The sequence below is a fragment of the Macrotis lagotis genome, chromosome X (assembly GCF_037893015.1).
Source record: "Macrotis lagotis isolate mMagLag1 chromosome X, bilby.v1.9.chrom.fasta, whole genome shotgun sequence".
In the NCBI taxonomy this organism is placed as follows: Eukaryota; Metazoa; Chordata; class Mammalia; order Peramelemorphia; family Peramelidae; genus Macrotis; species Macrotis lagotis.
The window spans coordinates 490,496,000-490,523,718 of record NC_133666.1 but is presented as its reverse complement, the minus strand read 5'-3'; the positions used below and the strand labels follow the sequence as shown (position 1 = coordinate 490,523,718).

The 27,719-nt window shown below is 34.4% G+C and overlaps 1 protein-coding gene across 1 annotated transcript in view; it reads left to right on the top strand.

Annotated features, from left to right (window-relative positions):
* The first annotated feature begins 3,165 nt into the window (after positions 1-3,165).
* Positions 3,166-27,719, top strand: part of NETO1 (neuropilin and tolloid like 1) — a 263,184-nt gene continuing 238,630 nt past the window's right edge. Inside the window, exons 1-3 of the mRNA XM_074200098.1 lie at positions 3,166-4,146; positions 6,482-6,535; positions 6,757-6,894. Coding sequence (XP_074056199.1) covers positions 4,119-4,146; positions 6,482-6,535; positions 6,757-6,894 — 220 coding nt within the window. The 5' untranslated portion in view covers positions 3,166-4,118. The remainder of the gene's footprint in view (positions 4,147-6,481; positions 6,536-6,756; positions 6,895-27,719) is intronic.

Here is a 27,719-nt window from a genome sequence, read left to right as displayed (position 1 = left end):
TCAGCAAAGTTAACATTGGCCAACTCAGATAATTTTCTGGGAGTTAGGAAATGACTAAAGGGCATCATAAGTAAGGAAGGGTAAGTGACTGTCCATTTAGTAGATGGAAGAACACTGCAATCTTTTCTCCGTTTCTGAAGAAATGCAGGAATTTTCCCTCTCTCAAGTTGATGTTTGTCCTTCATTCTTGAAGTAAATCATGACATCAGGGAGGTGATGCCATGACAAGCACATGAATTGGATTTTAGTGAGGGAGTTCTGTGCTAAGTCATTGGCTTCACATTCTCCTCCAGAGTCATCTGGATCCAGTGGTCAAATGTGAATCAGGATGATTGGAAATAGCCCTGGATGTGAGGCATTCGGGGTTAAGTTACTTGCCCAGGGTCTTACAGCTAGTTAGTGTCAAGGGTCTGAGATCAGATTCAAGTGAGTGAGAACAGTATCACAATCACAAAAATCTTATTTAGGAAATAGGAAATACTGATGGTAACTTCAATTTAATGTCAGCAGTTGATTATAGAAAACATCTGAGTTTCAGAAAGTGAAAGAGGAGGGGAAAAAAAGATAGACAAAAAAAAAAAGGATGAAATAAGCTTTTCTTCTAAAGTCTTTTTCCTGGGTTTCCCTGAATTTTATCATTCCCTGAACTCATAGAAAGCTAAAACATACAGGATTTCAGCTTGGTTTCAGAATGAGATACAAATAGAGGTGTTAAAGAATAAAGGCTAAGTAATTACATTTGTAAGAAACTCAAGCAGATTTTGGTTCAAGATCCTGTACTTTCTTATCTATGGATCTATGAGAATTTTTAAATTTTCCTGAACTTAATGTTTCTTTCATGTTTTAATTTGTTCTGTATCTTTTAAATAATTAAAATATGATTTCTGTAATTTGAAATTTTTTCTTAACTATTATTTATAAACTAAGTTAAGGCATCTCTATCATCCTACAAGAAATACTGTATTTTGGAGGGTTTTGCAGTCATTTAATCACCTATATCTGTTCACAAGGTCACCATCTATCTATGCCTTCTATTCAGTTATAGAGAAGTGGAGAATTTCTCCCCCACTCCAGTTCCTAGTCCAGTCTTGCTGTATTGTGCACTCTCATCTTACCCTAGGGATTCAAGACTAATACTATATAGAGCAGTCAATCCCTTAGTATCCTTTCACATACAGTATACCAGTGTGCAATACAGCTTTCTTACCTAGTTCCCTCTCACTCACCTGGCTCCTTTATAACTTGGAGATCTTCACAGAGTTTCGCCTCCTGGTGGAATTGTTCGATAGGTCATACTCTAGCACTCTCTCTCTCTCTCTCTCTCTCTCTCTCTCTCTCTCTCTCTCTCTCACACACACACACACACACACACACACACACACACACACACACAGAGACGTGTATACATATACTAATAATACACACACACCGCACCTCTTTGGTTACATTCGTTAGCCCCTGTCTGCGGATAGATTTTGCAGTTGGCTCGGGAACATTAGCGAGATGACTAAGTTGCGCCAGGGGTGGGGGTGGGGTTGGTCCTCAGTTTTAGACCCAGAAAGGCAACAAAAGCGTGAGCCTCTCCTGCTCCTTTTGCTCTTTCTTTTTCTTCTCCCATTCCTCACCTCAATCTTCCTCCTTCCTTTCTTCGTCCTCTTCCTCCTCGCTCTCCTTTCCTTTCTTCTTTTCCCTTTCCTCTTTTTCCTCCTCCCCTTGGGACCGTATCTTTTTTTTTTTTTTAACCTCACATACTGTCTCTTCTCTAAAACGGTCCTGCAAAGGACACTCAATACACACATCCGTGCACACACGTGTCCCAGTGACCGGCTACTGGTTCTGCAGCCATAGCAGCAGCCACAGCCGCAGCAGCAGCAGGTGCGGAGCAAAGCAGATCGTAGAGGCACATCAGGAGCTCCTTTCGGAGCACTGCCAAGCTTTCTTTCAGCATTCCTTACCCATCCCTCTTTTTCACATCCTGCTTCCCCTCTCTTCTCTTCTCTATCTCTCTTCTCCTTCAATTCACTCTCCCCTTCCAACAGATGTGCTTCCTGGTCTGTGGAGGGAGGCTGCACCGGACCAGGCTTGAATGTGAGCAGCAGGGAAGGAGCCCCGGGGATCAGGAGGATTGGAGGGATGGGGATATACCGGGAGGGGGTCAGGGCTCAGCCTCCTTAGCCTTTCCTCCTAGACTCCCGAGAGCAGAATCACCTGGTTCTTACTATACTTGGCTATGAACTGGTAGCAGCAACCATAGCGAGTGTCTAGAGGGGATGGAGGGGTACCTCTGCATTTTGCTTTAAGTGACCCCCCACACACACACACACACACTCGCACACACTCTTTTTCCCGGCTTAGCTTCTCCGTCTTTCTGAATTATTCTCCTTTCTTTGTTTCGTTTCTTTCTTTTTAAAAAACTAAGGTTTCCCATTTCTAGCTTCTCACAGTCCAGGGTTCCTAACGCGGTTTCCCCATCACAGAGCGGGATGGATGGGGGTAGATGAGGAAGGGATGTGGGTAAGTAATACCAGAAGATGTACCTGATGGGAAAGGTTGTGATTCTCCATTTGTGTTGAGAGATTCTATCTTTCAGAAGAAGAGGCAGATAGAAATGCCATCGTTTTGGGGAGTTGTTAGGAAGATGCGACCTCCACAACTGACCCTAAAATTCACTTATTCTAAACTTTTATTGCTGCCTTTTAGTCAAAAAGCGTCACTCCGCCTTCCTCTTGGGTTGCTAACCGGAACGGGCTAAATACAGAAACCTCGACCTCAAAGGAGAGAGTTCCCATTTCTTTTAGATAAATAGAATTTAAAAGGGTGAGAGTGAGACAGGGATTCCGATTTTCTCCTTTTGAGAGAGACAGAGAAAGACAGAGAGAGAGAGAGAGAGAGAGAGAGAGAGAGAGAGAGAGAGTCAGTCTAGTTTATGATCCTTTCCCCATCGCATCTTACTTCAATTTGTGAGCAAGCAGAAAGAATCTGGGTTTTCTTTCAAGGCTCTCTCCTCCTTCCACCCCGCCCCGGGGCGAGTGGGGGGGGGGGGTGATGGCGAAGTGAGGGCTCCCTGCACAGCTTCAGCTCTTCGTCTCCTCCCACCGCCCCCTCCCCACCCTCCACCCCTCACCAAGATCAGACTGAGTGTAATGTCCTTGCATCCACCGTTATTCCATTCTACTATGCAACGACAGAGGGGAGCGCTTTGCAACAAGGATTTGATACCTTTCAAAAGAGACATAATGCTTTCTTGAGGATCTCATTCCCTAATAATATAACTAAAGCTCCCACTTGGTAACTCTTTCCATCCTTCCCACTCTTCTTTCCCTCTTGCTCATTCCTTCCCTTTCCCATTTCTTCACTCCTGTGTCCCTCCACCATCCTACAAATCCTCCTCCCACCCCACTCACCCACCCACCCATTCCTCTTTCTGAAGATAGCAAAGGTGGCGGGGATCTCGGTGAGCAGATGAAGGACCCCTTCATCCCATCTTCAATGCCTCTACCGAAGATTCCAAAGGTCTGGAGCAAAACGGGCTGCTGCTGGGCGTCCTCTTGGAAAAGCTGTTGTCTGCTGTTGGTTTTGTATGAAACTGGGGACTGAAGGAGTTACCACCGCTGCTGCCGAGCTGTGGGTGAGAGCGACAAAGCGTCCGCTCCGTCGCTGCCCGTCTGTCTTGACCAGCTCCCCCACCCCTCGCTCCACTCCCTTCTCCTTTCCACTTCTTTGCCCCCCTCTTCCTTCTGTCCGTCAGCCGGGCTCTGATCTTAAGCTGGCAGTAAACCTGCTAGAAAAGCCCCCTCCCCCGGTATCATTCTGAGAGCTGCAGCTTCTATGATGCAAAAGACTGTGATGATGGTCGTGATGATGATGGTGGTGATCATTGCCTGGGTGTGATGTGATTGTCATGGTGGGGATGGTAATTTCGAAGCGGTGAGAGCTAGAGCGAACGAGCGCGAGCAGAAGGAAGGTTTGATTCGCTTGTAGCTGCTGTGTGGGCTCGGATTTTACCCCAACCCCCACCCCGCCCCCCTCCTGTCTCCATCCTCTCCCCCTCCACTGGAAGTCCTCCCGAATCTAAATGGAATTAGTGGAGATCGGAGTCCCTGGCGTAAGGAACAGACATGATCTATGGACGCAGTTTTTTTCACAGTGAGTACCTTTCTCCGGGCGCCCAGTTACCCCTCCAGTTTCCCTTCCGTCCCTTTTCTCCTCCCTCGTTTTGGAAAGCGCAGGTGGATGCAGCGCAACCTCCCTCCAACCGGACCCCGCAGTAGCGCTGGAGTCTCTGGGGCAGATGTAAACTTTCTCTATTGCAGTATAATTGGAAAGGGGCTAGTGAAGAACGTGGGAGCGAATGATGATTAGTTAGTATTTTCGCCTGGTATTGGAATGAAAAAAAAAAGAAATTAGTCTTTTCTTGTGGGAAGGTTAAGGTGAGGGAAGGAAAAAGGGTTGCAGAAACGTTTGAGTTCATGGATAGTTCGTAGCTTTAGAATTGTGCGTGTGTGGGGGGGAAGCTTTTGGGAAGTGGTGGTAAACAGAAGCGGGGTGATGTTGTGTGTGAGAGGTTAGGATGAGAAGAAATCTCCTCTCTTCTCCATCATGTCAGAGTATAAATAATCTCCACCGATGAGTCTTTCATGCTAGCTACTTTAATATACAACAAAAACACCATGTTGGGTTGAGGATATAGTTCCAAACTCAACTACTCTGAATTCACTTGCATTTTGACCGGAAAACATCTAATGCTCTTTTTAGATGTGATTTGTATGAACTATGTTTGGTGTTTGTGTGTGTATGTGTGTGTGGGGGGGAGGTGGCAAAGGAGGCACATCCTTCTAATAGAAAACGATATCCTAAAGTGTGATGTAGAAGACAGAGTTAGTGGCATATCTTCATTTTTCTGACAATCTGCATGTTCAGGAGATATCTATCAGAATTTGGAAAGGTTTCTTATGCTCTTCTGAGAAGCACAGGTGAAGATCTGTTAGTACATTAATGATAGTACACATTTCATCATGTACAAATGGGAAACATAGTAAAAAATCTTTGGCATTTGAAGAGGTGGTTGCATATATGTGTGCTTATATATGCATATATGCTTATATTTGCATTTATATAAGTGCAGACATATGCATACAGGTTTACCTCAGTATATGATCAAAGTACTGATTTTTCTCATTTAGAAAATACTGAAAGGGCCTAATCCATTCTAAGAACAGATGGCCTGACTACAACCTTTTTTTTTTTTTTGAGAAAATCTCTGTTCAGATTAAAGCTATGCAAAACAACAATTCACAACTTCGGGGATACATCAACTCCAGTACCCAAAACAAAACCCAGGTTTCTTGACCTTTTCTTTGAGAACCTATTTCCAAGTGCCAAACTTCAGGGAAAGATTTTCAAGGTAGACTATGTCTTCTTTCCCAAAAGTGTTTTTATCTATCTATCTATCTATCTATCTATCTATCTATCTATCTATCTACTATCTATCTATCTAATATATACAGACATAATATACCTACATAAACATAGGTAGTTTTTTTATTGATTTCACACATACATATACTAACATAAAGATAAGGAGAAAAGAAGTGAGAAGAAAACCAAAGATGCAACCATTTTAATATACTTTCTTAATTCCAGATCCTACCCAAAATAATGGAAAGGAAGAATGGAAATTTTTTTTTTAAATTGATGAAGTTGGTTTTAAGTAATTTTATTATCAAACCAGAGATAGAAATTTTCTAAAAGTAAAAATTGACCCTCAGAATAATTAATTTCTAATAGAAATTTTCTTAAAAAGCTAATATTCATAATTTGGTTGCAATATAGAACAGAACCTGTCTGCCTTTTAACTCTTAAGGATTTTTAATAGCTTCTTAAATTATGGGGTCTCAGTGGGTTTGTATGTCAATGTATTTTCAAAATGCTGGTTCAAATGTCTCCCAACCAATAATCTCCTTTCTCTCCCTTGTCTTTCTTCTCCCTCTTGATAACTCCCTTTCCCCTAAGGATCTGACCTTAGGGAATTTCTTTTCTGAATTATGAGTTTTATTTTTTTTTGTCATTGCATAGTAGGGCCAAGAATATATATATACATATATATATATATATATATGTATATATATATTCCCCCCTTTTTCCTCCTTTTTGTGTATTAATATATTCATAGTAGTTTAGAAATTTGGAATGTCCAATCTTAATACTTAAAATAATTAGGATAATAAGTTTCCTTTAGTTTTCTTTTAGAATGTTGAATGCTTCCTACAGTCAACTTCAAAAAATGAGAGTAAAAACTTTCCTTAGTTTTCTAAGTCAGTTTTTTTCTAAGTCCCATGTGGATTTTTTAAAAAGTAGCAACAAAACTGAATGGTTTTGATATTTTCTTATCGTTTATATTATTATTTTGAGATAGATGATAACACTTTGGTCACTATAAAGACTAATTTTATCTATCCTTGATTTTTTCTATTTCTTTCAGTTGTAGCAAGTCTAATCATCCTACATTCCTCTGGGGCTACCAAAAAGGGAATAGGTAAGTTTATTAAAAGGATAAAAAGTACTGAAAATTCCTGACAGTTCCCTCAATTCTATCCATATCCTAAATGCTCTATTATGATAAGAATCTGACATTGTGCAAAACTGCTTGTCTTTCCTTAAGGAAAAATAGCATCTTAAATTACAAAATAAGTGAAACAAAAGTGGTCATTTCTATTTTTAGTTCCCCAAACATTGAATGATGGCTGTGTTTTGCAGAAAAACAAACGACTTCCGAAGCACAGAAATCAGTACAGTGTGGAAATTGGACAAAACATGCCAATGGAGGTATCTTCACTTCTCCCAATTACCCCAGCAAGTACCCTCCAGACAGAGAGTGCATCTATATCATAGAAGGTAAAAAAAGAGGAAAATATGATAAAATAATTGTTAGCCTGAATTTCTTGTTTAATTACACTTTATAGACAATTTCTTTTATAACTCTTAAAAAGCATTAGAATGAGTTAACCCTCACCTGAATATAACTAGACTGAGTACACACTAGGAGTCTGAAGAAACTGGGAGAATGTGCCTAAAAGTTGATAATCGTAGAATCATAAATTTAGAACTGGAAAGGACTCTAATTGCAATCAAGACAAATCCCTCAATCTTCTGCTGCCTACTAACATAAATAAAGTAGGTACTTAGTAAATACTAATTGTTTGGTTGAAACCTTGAGAAGTAAAATGATTTGTCCAGAGTAATTCAGCTAACAAATGTCTGTCATATGATTTGAATCCAACACAAGTTCAGCAGTCTATTCACTACATATTTCTAAATGAATTTGAATGAGTAATGAATGTTAAATGAATATATGCAAGTCTATTTTTGCATTGATTTTATTGATTGGGTAGTTGCATTATACCTGACATATTATCATGCCATTTGACTTAATATATCTTATGCATAATATTGAATTCATTTTAAAACAATGGAAAATGGAATGATGAAAAATAAAAGAAAATTATGTATATTATCAAAGAACACTTTGTAACAATACAGTGTAGCAGGGAGGACATTTGATTGGGAATCAGAAATCTTGATTGGGAATCAGAAATCTATACGTGCTAGTCCTGAATATCATCAAATAGCTGTGAGACCTTTTAAAATAAGGCTTAGTTTTCTCATGAACAGAAGAGAGAATTGTATTTAAGTATCTGAAGGAACCTTAAATTCTTTGATAGCATTCAAAACATTAATCTGAAGCCTCATTTTTACTGGTTTGTACTAGTAATCCTAGTACTGTGCTTCATTTTACAGCTAAGCTTTCCAGGGTTTGGCTGGATGCTAAATTTGTCCAACCCAGATGTCATAAATGTTTCTGAGGATTTTCAAAGAGAAGTCAAAGATCTTCCTTCCTTGAATTTTCCCTATTTCCTCTCTGAAAGTAGTGCTTACATGTTTCCAGAATGCAAAATTTTTATTGTGAGTCAATGTCTGAAATTTAACATCTATTACCTTATAAGTTCATTATACAGTCCTTATATATGAAATACTGAAAACATCAAAAAAATTATTGAGTACACTTAAGAACACTTTCTGTGGAAAGATATGTAACCACTTGCGTTGGTCTATAAGCCTTAGATATATACATTTTGAAGATCTTTTGGAAAAGTTAAGTTTCTATATTCCAGTGAAACTTCAGAAAGGAAGGGGTTTCATCATTAAATGGGAAATGCTTTGTAAATCTTAATGTATTATCATTTAGCTGTAAATGACTTTTTTTTTCCTTTCCCAATTTTCAATGGGGCTTATCTAAAACCTACAGGGTATGACCATCATTAAGTCATGAGAAAATTTCTTGTGAGCCTGATCACTCAGTTCATTTCAACATTCAGTAAATTCTAACTAATATGGCAAAAAGTAAAGACAAAAAATAAAACAGTTCCTTCCCTGGAACTTGCATTCTACAATTGGATAGCAACAGTTACAAAGACAAAAATAATCCATGGCCACTTCAGAGGAAAATAACACCACCAGCTCAAAGCAATATCAGTAAAGGCTTAAAAGAGCAAATGTTATGATTGATTTGAATCTTAGTGACTAACAAGAGGAGAAAGTTCATGGTAGGTTTGTGAAATAACCTGCATAAATTAATTAGTATGAGAACCTGCAAATCTAGTTTAAAGGGAAGGGAACAAACTTTTACTAAGTCTCTACTATGTACCAGATACTTTGCTAAGAACTTTACAAAAATCACACTTGAGTCTCACAAACCCTGGAAGGTATGTGCTCTCATTGCCCCCATTTTACAGTTCAGGAATCTGAGGTTGATGATTTGTCCAGAGTTATCTATCTAATAAGTATCTATGGTTGGATTTGAACTCAGATCTTCCTGTCTCCAAGTCTTCCTGACTCCAGTATAGAGCTTGATTTATTGCCTACTGAAGACAAGTACTGTGAAATAAGGATAAGAGAAAGTGACTCAAACATCAGGCTGACTTCAACTAATCTTAAAACAACAAGGAACCACTGAGGAGTACTCAGAATTTTGCCAAGATTAGAGTCTTTTCAGCAGCTGTGTTAAGGATGGAGGAAAAAAAGAGTGATAGGTCCTTAAATAGGAGGGTACTTGAGTAGGTGGAGAGGAAAGGAAGAAAAAATGGAAAAACTGTTATTGGGAGATAGAAGTGATAATAATTTACATGTAATTCAATATTGGAGAAATGAAGGAGAGGAAAGTGTGAAGGATGATTCTTGAGATTATGAAACCAAGTGAGTAGGAGGATGGTAGTTCCCTTTATATAAGTAAAAAAGTTTGGAGAAAGAGTTCATTAAAGGGAAAAAGAAAATATTCCTTTTTGGACATGTTAAGTTTGAGGTATTTATGGGATATTTAGACTTAAATATGAGACAACTTGTAATATGGGGCTGGATTTTAAAAGAGATTTAGGAAGATAGAGAGAGGCAGATAGACAGATGAGAGATGATAGATGATAGATTAGGTAGATAAGTAGGTAGGGAAATAGATGATAGTTTTGGAAGTCATCTGCTTAAAGATGATTCTTGCTTTCTTAGAAGTTTTTATGTCAATAAAGGGAGATAATAGAATGAAAAGAGTTCATGAAAGAACCTTTAAGTTTATACATATTTATATGAGTGAAGATGAATGAGGTATCATGAGCAAAATCATTCAATTGGAATAATGATATATGTTAAATAAATCTAGGATAATCAGAATAAAGCCTTTAGACAAACCAAAACAGGAGACAATATCCAGGAGGAAGGAGGTAGTAAACAGCATCAAAATCTACAGAGATGTAAAAGAACATTTATTCCAAAAAACACTTGGATTCAGTTGAGATTATTGGTGACCTTGGAGAAAGAAGAATTCAAATTATATCTAAAATCCAGAAAATGGTGCATTTCACCACTGTCTACCGAATTTGGTATTGATGGACTGCTTGTACTAACTTATAACTGTCCTAGTCATTCAATTAAGAAACATAGAGCAAGGGCTTAATAAGTCAAAAGGAATAAAATATTTTTCCTAATAAACTGAAATAGTTAATAAAAGTTTGATAAAGAGAACAAGAAAATCATGTACTCCAAAATTAAAAATTCATAGAAGACAGGACATCATGTCTTCTACAATATAAAAACATCTATAATTCTTTATTCATCTCCATATAGTAAATTTGGATAGTCTATCTTGTAAGGTATAAAAATATTTTTCCAATTAAACTAACAAGTCAAACTATCCATTTCTAGTCAACTAATATTGTTTATACTGAATTCTAAGTTCTGTGCTGGAGTATAAAGTTTAAAAAAATTAAAACTCTGTGTTCAAAGAGTTTCATTTCCTTGGAGTAATTGGTTTTACACACACACACACACACACACACACACACACACACAAACACACACACACAGATACAAAGAATCATCTAAATCCAGTTTATGGTAAGGAATGAAGGAATGAAGGGGTCAAAGAGGGAAAATTGAAACAAAGTGATCTAAAAAAATTTTAAATTGGGAAGAATAAAAAAACTCATGGATTAGGTGAAAGTAAAGATGAACCTCGAAGTAAGAGCAGGATTCTGAAAGACATGAAATTTGGAATTCAAGGAAATCATTAATAGAGGCATTTATTCTCAGTTTTATGTCATATCATTTATACATTTCAAAGTGTTTTTATTTTATCTTTATCAATTTTATATTCTCTTTTTACCCCAGTTCAATCATGGCAAAACTTTGGGGCATCTCATTGGATTTATGCTTGTGGGTTGCTGGTGCTATTTCTGATTTTTCCCTTTTTCTCTGTGTGTGTGTGTGTGTGTGTGTGTGTGTGTGTGTAAAAGTTGGTGGTACTCAAATACATTTTTTACTATTGAATAAATATTTTTGTTATAATTTTATCACATATTTAGTGATATATTCTAATTAATATGAAATTCATTTTATTTTTCAAACTAAGAATAGAGATAATAGATCAGAAATTACATTATACAAATAGATGAATTTTTAAAAATAAATTTCTAAGTTTTCAAATGCAATTTTAATATGATTTCACAATTTGAAATCCTTACAATTTTTACCCTTGTGTCTTTTCTCTTGGCTTTCAATTTTAGGTTTCTACACAAAGTAGAAGCAGATTCCAAATACAAATTTATTTGTGATATAATATCCACTAAGTAATTAGAATGACAAAATGCATAGTTAAAATGCATGACTTCTGCATTGTCCCCACGAATTTACTTTGTAAGACAAATGATTCCATGAATTCAATATCAATAAATAACATTTTATGACTTTAATAATGTAATTTTTAAATAAGTATAGCAAAGTACATAAATAAGTCCTTTCAAAATATTTTTTCAGAGATCATTGTGGTAATTTTTTGAAAGATGATATATCCTATTGAAACAAATTTCTCCTAGCATAATCAGGTTTTGAAATTTAGTCCTGCAAACCTATGTTTTTCAGGCCCAGATATATTCATTGATAATTCCTAGATTATCTATTATACTTCATTTAGCTGACAGTCATAAATTTAAATGCTGATTTACTAACAGAAATTTTCAAAATGCTTTCAACTTATTTAAATGGAAAAATTTAATTTTTTTACAATTTTATTTATTATCTTTATTGCATATAATTCCGGGGGGGGCAGAATTAATTATTAATCTAATATTACATAAGAAAACTAGATTATAGAAAGTATTTTGAAGCCTAAATGATAAAATCTTTGGGCCCCAGTGGCATTTTTGATAGAACCCTGGATTTGAAGTCAGGAAGACTGATTTTAAATCCAGTCTTAGATACTTAATACTTACATCACCATAGTCTAATCACTAACCCCTGTTGCCTCAGTTTCCTCAACTGAAAATTAGGGGTGATCCTCCCAGGGATAGTGTGAGGACAAAATGAGATAATATTTATAAAATGCTTAAAATAACATCTGACATAAGATAAATTTTCCCTCTTGTTATGCAGCAACATTCTACTTCCACAGTTGCACTGGCAAGGGTCTGTAAGAAAAGGGATGGAGAATGCTAAGTGAACCCAAAGAAATTGTCCAACATATGCACAATATAAAGGTTAGAGCTTTGTCCAATAAGCAACTAATTATAATAATAATAAAAACATTATTTCTACAGAAAAACACTTAATTTTTTTCATTTTATCTTCATGAAAATATTAGGAGGCAAATACCATTAGAATTTCTATTTTACAAATGAAGACACTGAGGAAAATACCAGTTAAGTGAAATAGTCACATAACTAACCAATATCTGGGGTAGGATTTGAACTCAGCATTTCCTGATTCCAGATTCAATTTTGTCTGCATTACCACTTAGTCACAAGCCATGTGTCATGAATTCATTGAAATTTCAAAATATTATTATTTATTTGATACTTGATACTAGAACTACATATGACAATAAAAGTCATAAACCCCTACATTTGTCTCTTCAGAATTTCTTATTTTCATATAAATCAATCACAAAAAAATTGCTGTACTACTGAAGGGCCTGTAGTCTTTCCTTTGTTATTTAGCACATTGAGGATAATCATTTAACAATAAGTTATAGTGTACATTTCTGCAAGTAGTGTTTCCATTTATCATTAATTGCAATTGAATGTTAAAGGGAACTAATGGGTAATTTTTTTAAAAATTTGTGATTTTTAACAGTTTCTTCTAATTTTTAGACACTAAGTTATTACAGAATATTATTGCAGAATGAATAAGAGGATTACATAATCAAAGAATGTTTACCAATATTTAAACACACACACATACAAACAAATATATTTAATACTTATATACACACACACATATATATATATATATATATATATATATATATATATATATATATATATATATGTACACACAATGGCCAACTTTGCCAATGTTTAACTAAACTACACTTTATTTAAGAGATGAAAGTTCATCTTTAAACCAGTATTCAAAGCTATTCTAGATCAAGTGAAATTGCCAGAGTTTGTTGTGCTAAAATTCCTTAAAAATCAATAGTCATTTCCATGCCACAATGGGACATTGAAGTAGGATTTCAGTGAAAATTGATCAGATACAGACTGAGGGGCAAAGAAAAGATAAATACAAATTACCCTTGGGAAATTGGAGGAGAGTAATAAAACTTTTAGTTGGGAAAAACCAGGAAAGACTTCATCGAGGAGGTTAAACTTATACTGAATTAAAATAAGATCCAGATTCTGAAAGACAAAAATAAGAAAAAGAATGTGTACCTGGAATGAAATTCAGAAGGGTTAGATATGTTTTATAAAAATATTCAAGCTGAATATTAGTCATAAATCTCATAAAATTTGCCTTGAATTTCCCTAAAATAAGTAAAATTGTATGGGTCCATTGAGTGAAAATGAATCTTATGGTTTCAAAAATAAATTTGGTGCTGAATCTATTGTAATTTTGTTTCACACATATATAGATTGATCAGAATATATGAATATATAAATTCTGGGTAATCTTAAATATTCTTCAGAGCCTTCTATATAGAAAAAGCTGTGAAAAGGACCAAGAAAGTAGCATGATACTTCACTGACAAATCTTTTTTTAATTGTACAATCTGGGGCATCTTTACTTTTTATACATTTCCAGAGTAAATAAGTCAAGCAAAGTCTATTTGTGTTTTATCACCCAAGTACATAGTATATCACCTGGCCCAGAGTATAGGTTCTTGAGAATGTTGAATGAATGACAATTTGACCTAATTTTCAGGATGTGTTTGGGGTTGAGAGTGAAGAAAATGAAAAGATACGATGACATAGTAAAATTGTTGCAGATACATCAGACTTCTGAAATGGCAGTAGGAATGGTTAAATATGGTACTACTTAGTAGGTAATTCTTATCTCACTTTGCTAAAATTAAAAACAAGTTAATAAAATTCCTAGGTGAAGCAATGAATATGATTAAATGAATTGGAATCCATTTCACCAGTGTTCTAATCTAATCTAATAGAACTGGAAAATAGGGTGCAAGACATTGCCTATACACCATGACAAAAACAAGTAAATTTCGTTGATTTCATACCTGACACTAGGTATTTGTAGATATCTGGATAATGGATCAATCTTTTTTACTTTCTGTTCATCTCTTTAGACATTGTATAGTCACAACTGAGAGTTAACTTTCAAGAGATTTACACAGATGAAAGGGTCTTTTTTTTACTAAGTGTGGAACAATACCATAAAGCAATCCTTAGTTACATTTTACCTTCTGACTTTGGTATTGCTCTGCTCATATCATTATAAGCAACCATTTACAAACTATATCAAGTCTTCCATCCCAGATGTAACTTTTTAAATTTTTTTAAAATTTCATAGTTTTATAAGTATCATAAATTTCAATCAAGATTACAGTATTATATACTGCAATTATAATACTGATTTTGAACTGGAAGAAACCTTAGAAGTCATTATTTCAACCACTTCATCTTTCAACCGAAGAACTAAGATATCTAGGAATTGAGTAGTTTATGCCATTCTCTTTTGTTTTATCTCTTTTTCAAACTATTATAATATTCTATAGCTAGCAAATTTATAAAGTACCTCCCATTCCATATAGATGCGGTGCTACCCATTTTACAAAAACAAACAACCTCTTATTTGATCTTCATAATAATCCTGAGAGGCAAATGCCATTATTAACTCCACTTTCAGATTAAGAAACAAGTGATTAGAGATTAAGTGATTTATCCAATAACTCATAAAAGGAAGCATCAAATTTAAATTCTAGTCTTCTGGATTCTGGATATAATATTTCAACATGCACCATTTAGGTGTTCAATCCAGTGAACTGTTCCACAATATCTATTGTTTGAGGCAAAATGCTAGAGAACAGAGGATTCAAAGACACTATTAAAAATAATCCCTGTCTTCATATAAGGCACAAAACTCAATGAGTATTTCCTGTACATATACTACAAGGTAAACAATGTGCTACGTAGTGGTTACAACCCACAAATATGAGCTACTAATTATTGCAAGAATTCACATGAATAAATATTGATTTCATTTGAAAATGCATTATCATCTATGCTGTATTGTATTTTAATTTATTTTCTTAATATTTCTGAATTTCACTTTAGTTGGCTGTGACTTGCATGCAGGAGTGCTGCTGACAGCATGTTTGACATGTGTGTTCTAGAAGAGAAACGATTCAGATGAACAAGATTGTAGGAGATAATTGAGCAGGGGTAAAGCACTAGTAGGTCACTAGAAATAGAGGTAGGAGACAAAACTACATCATGACAGCTGGGTTGAAACTTGAAGGAAGTTTAAAAACTCTTAAGAGGTGGAGGTGAGAAAGAAGTTTCTTAAATCAATTGGCATTTGGTCATTGATAGGTGAGAATGATGAAGAGGACAAGGGAAGAGGTAACAGTTCTTGGAACTAATATAAGGTACATGATTTCTAGTTGTGCTACTGTTCTCAAATAGAGTGAACTTTTTAGAGGAATATTTTCATTGCACCTCAGTTTTGGAATCTACATGTAGCTCATGTAAGCTGTGTACTCTAAAAGTACTTATATTTTTCCTTGTTTTTCTTTTAAAATTAGTTACAAAATTTAAAAATGGGTTATTATAAAACTTGGATTTTCAGGAATTCTATACAAGTGAAAGGCTTTGAGTTTCTTTTAGTTTTTGTTGTCAATCTTTTGTGCTTATTTCATGGGGACTGCTGCAGCTTCTTATTTTTATCACATGTTAAGGCCATTGTTTTCCTGTAACTGTGAAATCCTTTTTATGTGAGAGCATTCGATTTACAAGATGAAACATTGAGTTTTAGATATTAAAAGTTTTCAGAAAAAGAAAAATCTAAATATAACTGATGAGTGAACTCTATTTGAGGCCAATTTAAGGCTCTGGTATTAGGTATTTAACAACTGGTTCTTCATATAAAAATGCATGTACAAATTTAATTAGCATTATTAATATTTCCTTCATCACTTAAGCCCAGACAAACGCCAATCATCATGCCCTGATTTTTAGCATTGTTGATTTCTGAAAGTGCAAAGGTTCACAATGGAAAACAATCAGTTTTCCATGTTCAAAACAGCTGTTTCCAGCAGACCATTGGCACACACCCCAGAATGTTCTGAAGTTCTGCCACCCAATTCCTAGTCAAACATGAAGTCATTTATTTCTGAAGAGATTTCGTATGTATTAAATCTCAAGGACTTACCTTCACGGAAATTTCTTCCTAATTTTCAGAAGAGACTATGGGAATTAAAATAGCTCCTACTCTACTATAGCAGAAGTGTGTTAAAGTGGTTTCATAATACAACAATTTTGTCAACCTTGAAAGAAAATTAGAACTATTTCTGAATTTTTAAAAAATCTTATACCATGAAAAAGGACAAAAACATGCTTAGATAATTGACTTTATAATCTACAGTTGACGTATTCCTTAGTATATTTGATTAGCAAGTAACAAAAAATTTAGCTTTCACTTAACATGTGTATCCTTTAGAGTGATGTTCATGAAAAAATACAGAGAGGAAATAAGTATGCTGGCATGGATTCCCTGATCATGTTTCCTTAATTCTGATCAATATCATTAGCAGTATTATTCCCTGGTCACCCATCAACTATTCCAAGGCACAGAATGGAGTATGGAGAAGATGGAGGTGAAGGGAATAATATACAAGTTTTCAGAAGTGAAGACAGCACAAGGAAAGACTCTCTTATCTCTCCTTGAAGCATTACTTTACAAGAAAAATAAAATGTGTTCCTATTTACTATCTTTATAAACTTCCCCATAGGAGCAAATATTAAAGTAATTAAATAGAAACTAAAATTCTAGATTTTGTTCTATGAAAGAGATCGTGTTTGAAAAGAAAAAGGAGTTTTTCTGAGATAATTTTCCATAAAATAAAAAAATATGAATTCAATGATTCTAATAGAAATAACAGATCGCATTATGTGACATTGTCATTATTTCTAGATGCTATCTTTTTTCTCAATTTATTTTCTCTGTCATACTTCTATAATGACAGGTATGCAATTATTACCCCTTCCTCACTGATTTCTTTGCCTAACCATATAACACAATCTTCTCCCTGATATTATTTCAACTTTTAATTTCAAAGATACTGAGCGTAATCTTCCTACCTCTTCAAATATATTTTATTTCTTTGATTTATTGGTATATTTTTTCTTCCAGCTTCAATTCTGAGTGCACCTCAGTTCAATTTTTTGACCCTCATTTTTTCTAAATAATCTTTGTTACTGAGCTTATGTCCTCTGTGCTCTATTAGACATACAAACAGGTTAAAATTATGATTATACTTTTGAAGTAAGATTAAGGGAAAATAGTTTGACAAATTATGCTTTTCCAAAGTAGTTTAAAATATACTTTATTTTATAAAACTTTAACTTTTTTATAAATCTAGAAGGCAGGACTGCTATATACATAGAAAATAGAATTATAGAATTGAAAGAGGACTTAGAAATTAATTCTGCCACCATCTTTCTAAAGATAATAAAATGAAAGTCATGGGTGCTGAGTGTCTCATTAAAAGTCGCCTTAATTGGGTGGCACAGTGGATAGAGTATCAGCCCTGGAGTCAGCAGCACCTGAGTTCCAATCTGGCCTCAGACACTTAATAATTACCTTGCTGTCTGGCCTTGGGCAAGCCACTTAATCCTATTGCCTTGCCAAAACAAACCCCAAAAAGTCCCCTCAATTGTATTTAAGAAATATTAATTGTTTGCTATGTGTCAGGCATTGGGCCAGGTTTCAGTTACCAAGACAAATATAAAACAGTTTCTATGTTCAACTATTTCTACTGGTTAGTTCTCCTGGGCATCTAGTTTGGAGCAATGAATGGACAGAGCACTGGATTTGATAAATTAACAAGTCTGAGTTCATAAATGGCCTCACTCTTTCTAGCAGTGAAAACCTGGGCATATCATGCAATCCTTTTAGTCTCAGTTTCCTCAAATGTAAAATGTGGGTAATAATAGCACCAGGGTTGTAAAGAAGAAATGATATAAATTTGTAAAATGCTTAGCACTATTCTTGATACATAGTATGTGCTTAATCTGTGTACTTTTTATCTTCCAACTTGCATATCTTACCATCAGCTTAAACAATATTTTAAAAAATAAAACTTATTTAAAATACATATAACTTTCAAAGTAGAAGGAACCTTAAAATTGTTTAGTCTAATATCTATGTTTTAGAGAAAGAAGATGAGACTTTAAGTGACTTTCTAAAGACGTATTCTATATATTCTGCAATTAGTTTTCCTTTATCGTTACATAGTATTTTATATGTACAGGGACCAAGATTAAAAATCTTGGTGTCATCTTTGTTCATTCCTCTACATGTCCCATATCTAAGCATTCTCAAAGAAGTTTTAAAAGTTTTATTGTTTCAATTGTTGTCTCCACTGGCAACAGCTTGATTCTTCCTTGTATTTGTTTGTTACTGTTTGTGTTACTATCTTTAGTACATTTTCCACCCATCTAGTCCATATTTTGCATATTGATTAATCTTTGTTCCATACTATTTTCATTTTGTTGTCTTCCTGCTAAACAATTTCAAGTGCTTCACTATTTCAAACTAAATCAAGTTTAAAAGCCTGTTCTACTTTGAAAATTTTGTATAATTGCTTCTATCTCCTTGTAAAACCATATATCTCAATATACCAGTGCATGAACCTTTAACTATAGTGAAATTCTCTTGGACCTTTATGTTCACCCATCCTTTTATGATCTTTTAGACATTTTTTCAATTCACCTTGAATGATTTCTTCTGTCCAGTATAGGTTCACTGAACTTCAGCTAGGTGGCACAGTAGATAGAGTATCAGTCCTAGAGTCAGGAGGACCTGAGTTCAAATCCAGTTTCAAACACTTAATAATTGCCTAGCTGTGTGATCTAGAGCAAGTCATTTAACCCCATTGCTTTAAATAAATAAAATATAAAAAAACAATTCCACTAATAATTCAAGATCCAGCCTTATCCATGAACATTGAGTCAAATTATCATACCTTCATTTCCTTCTTTCTTCCCCAATCTACAAACATAAAAATTTATAATGATCATTTCCCCCCATTTCATAGGATTATAACACAGATATAGCATCACCTCTTATTTATTTTTTCAGTTTGTGTTCACATTTTCTTTTTTCAATTCTTTTATTTATTTATTAAGTTATTTCTGAATTTTACAATTTTTCCTCTAAACTCTCTTCCCTCCCCCAACACCCTTCCCACAGAAGGCAGTCTGTTAGTCTTTACATTATTTCCATGCCATACATTGATCTGTTCTAAGTTGAATTTGTTGAGAGATAAATCATATCCTTAAGGAAAAAAGTAAGATATAAGAGATAGCAAAATTATATAAGATAATTTAAAAAAAATTAAAGGTAATGGTCTTTGGTCTTTGTTCAGACTCCAAAATTCTTACTCTGGATACAGATGGTATTCTCCATCACAGATACCCTAAAATTGTCCCTGATTGTTGCACTGATGAGATGAGCAAGTGCATTAAGATTGATCATCAACCCCATACTGCTGTAATGGTGAAGAATATTCTTCTGGTTCTACTCATCTCACTCAGCATCAGTTCTTGTAAATTCTTCCAGGTTCCTCTGAATTCCCATCCCTCTTGATTTCTAATAAAACAATAGTGTTCCATAATGTACATATCCCACAATTTGTTCAGTCATTCTCCGATTGATGGACATTCACTCAATTTCCAATTCCAAATCTTCCAATTCCACAAACAGAGCTGTTATGAATATTTTTGTACTGGTGACGTTTTTATCCTTTTTCTTGATCTCTTCAGGGTATAGACCCAGTAGTGGTATTGCTGGATCAAAGGATATGCACAGTTTTATTGCCCTTTGGGTATAATTCCAAATTGCTCTCCAGAAAGGTTAGATGAGTTCATAGCTCCACCAACAATGTATTAATAATGTACCAGGTTTCCCATATCCCTTCCAGCATTGATCATTGTCCTTTCTGCTCACATTGACCAGTCTGAGAGGTGTGAAGTGGTAACTCAAAGATGCTTTAATTTGCATTTCTCTAATGAGTATTAATTTAGTGGAATTTTTCATATGATTATGGATCACTTTGATTTCTTCATCTGAAAATTACCTCCGCATATCCTTTGGCCATTTGAAATTGGGGAATGGCTTGATTTTTGTTTTTTTTTATATAAATTTGACTCAGTTCTCATATATTTTAGAAATGAGTACTTTGTCAGAAGTACTAGCTGTAAAAATTTCTTCTTAATTTACTATATTTCTTTTTATCTTGGTTACAGTGGTTAGGTCTGTGCAAAAGTTTTTTAATTTAATGTAATCAAAATTTTATAGTTTGTTTTTAATGATGTTCTCCATCTTTCCCTTGGTCATAAACTGCCTCCCTTTACATAGATCTGACAGGTAAACTATTCCTTGATCACCTAGATTGCTTATAATATTGTCTTTTTTGTCTAAACCTTGTATATATTTTGATCTTATCTTGGTGTAGTTGTGTGGGGTTTTGGTCTAATACAAGTTTCCGCCATACTAACTTTCAATTTTACCAACACTTTTTATCAAAGAGAGAGTTTTTATCCCCAAAGCTGGACTCTTTGATTTATCAAACAGCAGAATAATATGATCATTCCCTGCTATCTCTTTTGTACCTAGTCTATTCCACGGAGAAACCATTATATTTGTTAGCCAATAAAAGGCGTTTTGATGATTAATCTTTACAATATAATTTTATATCTGGTAGGGCTAAGTAACCTTCTTTTATAATTTTTTCATTAAATCCATGGAAATTCTTGACTTTTTGTTTCTCCATATGTACTTAAAATTTTTTTCTAACTCATTAAAGTAATTTTTTGGAATTTTGATTGGTGGAGCACTAAATAAGTAGTTTAATTTAGGGTAGAACTGTCTTTTTTATTATATAATCCTTGGCCTATGCATGAGCAGTTGACATTTGCCCAGTTATTTAAATGTGATTTTATTTATGTGAGAAGTGTTTTGTAATTGTTTTAATAAAGTTTATGAGTCTACCTTGGCAGGTAGACTCCCAAGTACTTTGTATTGTCTGAAGTTACTTTGAATGGGATTTCTCATTCTAGCTCTTTCTGCTGTATCTTGCTAGTTATATATAGAAATGTTGAGGATTTATAAGGGTTTATTTTACATCCTGCAACTTTACTAAAGTAGCCATTTGATTCCAGAAGTTTTTTAGATGATTTTTTGGGGTTCTCTATGTATACCAGCATGTCTTCTGCAAAGAGTGAGAGTTTTGTCTCTTCCTTTCCAATTCTAATTCCTTCCATTTCTTTTTCTTCTCTTATTGCTGAAGCTAACATTTCTCATACAATATGGAATTGTAGTTGTGATAATGGTCATTCTTCTTTCACCTATGATCTTATCGGAATTGCCCCTAGCTTATCCCGATTGCATATAATGTTTGTTGATGGTTTCAGGTAGATACTGCATGTTGTTCTAAGGAACAATCCATTTATTCCTAAGGTCTCTAGTGTTTTTAGTTGGAATGGGTGCTATATTTTGTCAAAGTCATTTTCAGCATCTATTGATATAATCATATGATTTCTGATAGGTTTATTATTGATATAATTAATTATACTAATAGTTTTCCTAATATTGAACTTACCCTGAATTGCTGGGATAAATCCTGTTTGGTCATAGTGTATTCTAGTGATAACTTGTAATTGTTAAGATTTTATTAAACATTTATCATCTTTATTCATCAGGGAGATAGGTCCATAATATTCATTCTCTGTTTTGACTTTTCCTGGTTTAGGTATCAGTACCATAATGGTGTCATAGAAAGAGTTAGGAAAAGTTCCATCTTCACCTATTTTCCCAATGAGTCTATATAGAATTGGAACCAATTGTTCCTTAAATGTTTGGTAGAATTCAATTGTGAATCTATCTGGCCCTGAAGATTTTTTCTTAGAGGGCTCAATAATGGCCTGTTGAATTTCTTTTTCTGGGATAGGGCTGTTTAGGTATTTAATTTCGTCTTCATTTAACTTGGGCAACTTCTATTTTTGTAAATATTCATCCATTTCACTTAGATTATCAAATTTATTGGCATACAGTTGGGCAAAATAATTTTGAATTATTACTTTAATTTCCTCCTCATTAGTGGTGAGGTCACCTTTTTCATTTATGATACTAGCAATTTGTTTTTCTTCTTTTTTAATCAAATTACCCAGAGTTTGTCAATTTTATTAGTTTTTTCATAAAACCAACTCTTAGTTTTATTTATTAGTTCAATAGCTTTCTTGCTTTCAATTTTATTAATTTCTCCTTTAATTTTTAGAATTTCTAATTTGGTATTTAATTGGGGGTCACATGTTTAGTTCATTCATTTCCTCTTTCACTAATTTATTCATGCGATCATTTAAAGATATGATGCATCCCCCTGACAACTGCCTTAGCTGTATCCCATAAGATTTGCTATGTCATTTTGTTATTGTCATTATCTCAGATGAAATCATTCTTTCTGTAATTTGTTGTTTGATCCATTCATTATTTAAAATGTGATTATTTATTTTACAATTAGTTTTAGGTCTATCCCTCCCTGGCCCATTATTGCATGTGATTTTTTTTGTATTATGATATGAGGAGCATGTATTCACTATTTCTGCCTTTCTGCATTTGATTTTTAGGTTTTTATGCCCTAGTACATGGTCAGTTTTTGTGTAAGTGCATTTTACTGCAGAAAAAAAGAAAGTATATTCCTTTCTATCTCCATTCAACTTTCTCCAAAGCTCTATCATACCTAGGTGTTCTAACAATCTATTTGCCTTCCTAACTTCTGTTTTTTTTTTTTTATGGTTAGATTTATTTAAATATGAGAGCTTTCTCCCACCAGTAAAATTTTGTTGTCTATGTCTGCCTGTAACATTCAACTTCTCCTCTAAAAATCTGGATACTATACCACTTGGTACATACATACATACATATTTAATATTGAAATCGCTTCATTGTCTATGGTACCTTTTAGGAGAACATAGTTTCCTTCATTATCTCTTTTAGCAAGACTTATTTTTGTAACTGCTTTGTCTGAGATAAGAATTGCTACCTCTGCTTTTTTTCACTTCAGCAAAAATAAAATATATTATGCTCCAACCTTTTACATTTACACTATATATAATGTGTGTGTATACACATATATTTGAAGCAGATATATATATATATATATATATATATATATATATATATATCTGCTTCAAATAAGTTTCTTCTAAGCAAAACATTGTAGGATTCTGGTTTCTAATCTACTCTACTATTTGTTTACACTTTATGGGACAGTTTATCCCATTCACATACAAAGTTCTAATTAGTAACTCTTCATTACTTTTTATGCTATCTTCCCTCTGTTTGTATTTTTCTTCTTTTTTTTCCACTTTATCCATATTCCCAAGTATTTTGTTTCTGAATACCATCACCTTCACTGTTTTTGCCTCTTATATCAAGTGCCCTCCCCTTTCTCTCCCGTTGCCCCTTTGTCTTCCCCTTCCTTCTGTTAGTTCCTCTTTTCCTCTCCCCTTCCCCTTTCCCCTTTTAAAACTTGAAAGATAAGATAAGTTTCTTAAATTAACCAAGTGTGCGTATATCTTATATTTAAGCTAAATCTGATGAGAGTAAGATTCAGGTCCTCCCAACCACCTCTTTCCTTCTTCCCCTCTATTGCAATTGGTCCTTTATACCTCTTTATGTAATGTGATCTACCCCATTCAATCTCCTCCATCCTCCATGTCTCTTTACTGTCCCCTTCTTTAAGGAGATACTGTTTTTAATTCCTTCTATAAGAGTCATAATTCAGTCATGAATGTCCATTATTTCTGACTAAGTTTATTCTCTCTGAGTTACAATTCTTTAGAGTTATAAGAATCTTTCCCCCAGGTGAGGATATAACCAGTTTCATCTTATTGAATAACAGTTTTTTTCTTTACCCCCTTTTTTAATCTTTTCATGAATATCTTGAGTCTCCTGATTGAAGTACAAATTTTCTATTTAGCTCTGGTCTTTTCATCAGGAAAAGTTGGAAGTCTCCTGTTTCATTAAATGTCAATCTTTTCACCTGGAAGAGAAGACTCAGTTTTTCTAGATAGTGAATTCTTGGCTGCATGCCAAGCTCCCTTGCTCTTCAGAATATCACATTCCAGGCCCTTAATTCCCTTAATGTTGATGCAGACAGGTCCTGTTTAATCCTCCCTATGGTTCCTTGGTATCTAAATTGTTTCTTTCTGGATGCTTGCATGGTTTTATCTTTTATCTGATTGTTCTGGAATTTGGCAACAATATTTCTTGGTGTTTTCATTTTGGGATCCCTTTCCAGATGGAATCAATGTATTCTTTCAATATCTATATTGCCTGCTGGTTCCATGATATCTGGGCAATTTTCCATCACTAAATCCTGTAATATTTACTCCAGGCTTTTTTCTCTTCAGTATTTTCAGAGAGCCCAGTGATTGTTAAGTTATCTCTTATGAATCTATTCTCCAGGTCAGTGGTTTTGATAATGAGGCATTTTACATTTTCTTCTATTTTTTCGATTTGTTGGTTTTGTTTAGCAGATTCTTCTTGTCTCATGAAGTCATTACTTTCCATATACTCCATATTATTTTGGAGAAAAATTTTCTTCATTTACCTTTTGCAACTCCTTTTCCAATTGGTCATATCTTTTTTTTCAAGTTTTCCATTTGTCCAGTTAACATTTTGAGAGAATAATTATCTTTTTGCATTTGTTCAAGTGTATTTTCCAAGGATTTATTTTCTTTTTGCAAGATGTTAATTTTTATTGAGGTTCTTTTTCTGCATTTTCCAATTGATTGTTAAATTCCTTCCTGCTTCCTTCAAGGAAGTCTTTCTGGGCTGGAGACCAATCATATTCTCCTCAGAAGTTCCAGATCTCTCTGACTTAGGGTCTTTAATTTCTAGGATTTTTTTCTATGACCCTCCCTTTCTGCTAGCTTTTCTTCATTTTCCTAAGATCTTGTAATGGGGGAGGGGCTGGTTCATAAACATTTGGTTTTGAGGTTCATAGAGACTTTGCTCACTGGCTTTACTAACTCCAAATGGGCTATCCAGTTTGGTGAGTTGGAGGCTTTGTTCAGTTGGTTTAGTAACTCCAAGTGGACCAACTGGTAGGGTACTGCTTGCTTTCCTTGGAGTGTCAGTGACCTTGATTTGAGGTCCTCTCACTAGGCCTGGAGGGGGTGGGTGGTGCTGCTGGATACTGTTATCCTTAAACAATGTGGAGTGGTCCCTGTTTGGAGGTAGTTAATCTTCCTATTCAGCTGAGGAAGCTCTGTTGCCTATGCCTGAGACTGGGAGGGGAAGGTGGGGAGAGTGGGCTTTGTTCTGGGAAGAGGAGTCTACTGAAATGAAAGTAGGGAGTAACTCTCTGTGAGGGAACTTCCCCCCCCCCCAGCCCTTCTGAAGCACCCCAGACTGTCACCAAACCCAGGAAGCCAAAGCTTCTGTGGCTGATCCTTGGTTAGTCCAGCTCTCAACCTACTCCCACTGGCACTCTGCTCTCTGCCTCCAGATTACCCAGGATCTCCGAAGATAGACCTTGCGGGTAATTGTGCTTTTCCTAGCTTCTTTTTCTGGGCTTGTCAATTGAATTTCTGTTAAAGGTTTGTTTCTTATTATTTATGAGGTAAAACTAGGAGACCTTCACACAGAGCTTGTCTTCTCTCCACCATCTTGGATGGAAGCCCCTCACTATATCTTCTTAATTAGATTTTGAAATCCTTAAGGGCAAGGACAATGTATATATCTCTTATACTCATGAGCACATGCTATGTATAGTATTTACTTAATAAGTAATCACTTTTTAAATTATAATTCTGTAATACTAAAGATATTTTATGATTTCAAAAAGTTCCAAGGATTATTTTATATGTTTTGTCACATTTAGATCATTAACTTTATATCTATTGCAAATTTGGGCATAACAGCAACAATAATCTATGTAAAAATGTATTCATCTACTAAAGTCTAAATCTTATGTACCATTATTGTGTGGAAATGATCTCATTCTCAAAGACTAGATCAGAGAACAATGTTTGATAAGTTCTACCATCTTAGAAAGTTTTGAAGGGAGGGAGCTAGTGGCACAATGGATAGAACACTGGTCCTGGAGTTAGGAGAACCTGAGTTGAAATTCATGCTCAGACACATAATAATCACTTAGCTGTGCAAGTCCCTTAACCCTTTTGCCTTCCAAAATCCAAAAGAAAAATAAAAAAGAAAACTCTGAAGGAAGATTTTAATCCGAGAAATGATTAATCCAATTGAGCTTGAGAATCTTAACATTAAATTTTAGCCCTAGATGATAGATTTAAATATACATACATTCACTCACATAATAATAATAATAATAATAATAATAATAATAATAATAATAATAATAATAATATCACAGCAATTTGAAAATATTTTACAAAGTTATGAAAAATGAGAGATTTGAAATATTATGATGAAGTCCTATGTTAATGAAGTCAAGGACCTTTCTAAGTCTAGAATATGAATTAACTATAATTATCTAGTGTAATAAGTGTAGACATAGCAAGGGAAATAACACTGATAAAATATTAAAAATGTATCTCAATGTAGGCAGCAAGATTAAAAGAATAGTTGATGAGAGTTTTAAAATGGTGAAAAATAAATCTTGTGTTCATATGAAAATGTTCTTTACAAAAGATCATTTAAATTGTCAAAATTTAGAAAGACCAGTTTGCCATAGGATTACAAGTTTAGAACTAAGAAGTACATTGAAGGCCATCTAGTCAAATCCTTTCAATTTTTACATAAAGAAATGCATGTTCAGAGAGAACAAATAATTTGAAGTCACATTGATAAGTGTCAGAGATAAGATTGGAACTTCTATCCAAAATCTGTTAATGTTGCTTGCACCATGATTATATAATGAAGAGATGCTAGGAATATTATGCATTGTATATTGATGTCCTATATACAAGTTCTATATGAACTAATCATTAAAACTCACCAAGTGCTCAGCTAAGTGGCACAACAAATAGAGCACTGATCCTGGAGTCAGGAGGACCTGAGTTCAAATCTGACCTCAGACACTTAATTTTACTTAGCCATGTGGCCTTGGGCAAGTCACTTAACGCCCCCATTGCCTTGCACAAAACAAAAAAATTGAAAAAATTTTATATCATTAAAATGGAGGAAACTTGAATCATTATATGTAGAATTCATTTTGTTATGGCCATTATGGGCTAGTCATACACATATAATTGTCTCTGTGTTAAGTATGGTAGATTATGCACAAGAATTCCAAAAGAAATCATTCCTATTTCCAATATTATTGAGACAATATGACCTAGAAAAATGAAAATATTAGCAATGATGATTAAGTCATGAAGATTAATATTTCTTAAAAAAGTGCATTTCAGGGGCAGCTAGGTGGCACAGTGGATAGAGCACTGGCCCTGCCTGGAGTCAGGAGTACCTAAGTTCAAATCCAGCCTCAGACACTTAATAATTACCTAGCTGTGTGACCTTGGCCAAGCTACTTAACCCCATTTGCCATGCAAAAACTAAAAAAAAAAACATGCATTTCATTAGGAAAATCAGTAATTGACATAGTGGCAAATTCAGTCCATTTTTTAAGGGTTAGGGGATACTTCCTTCTTATAGTAATCATTTTAGCCAAGATTTTGTAC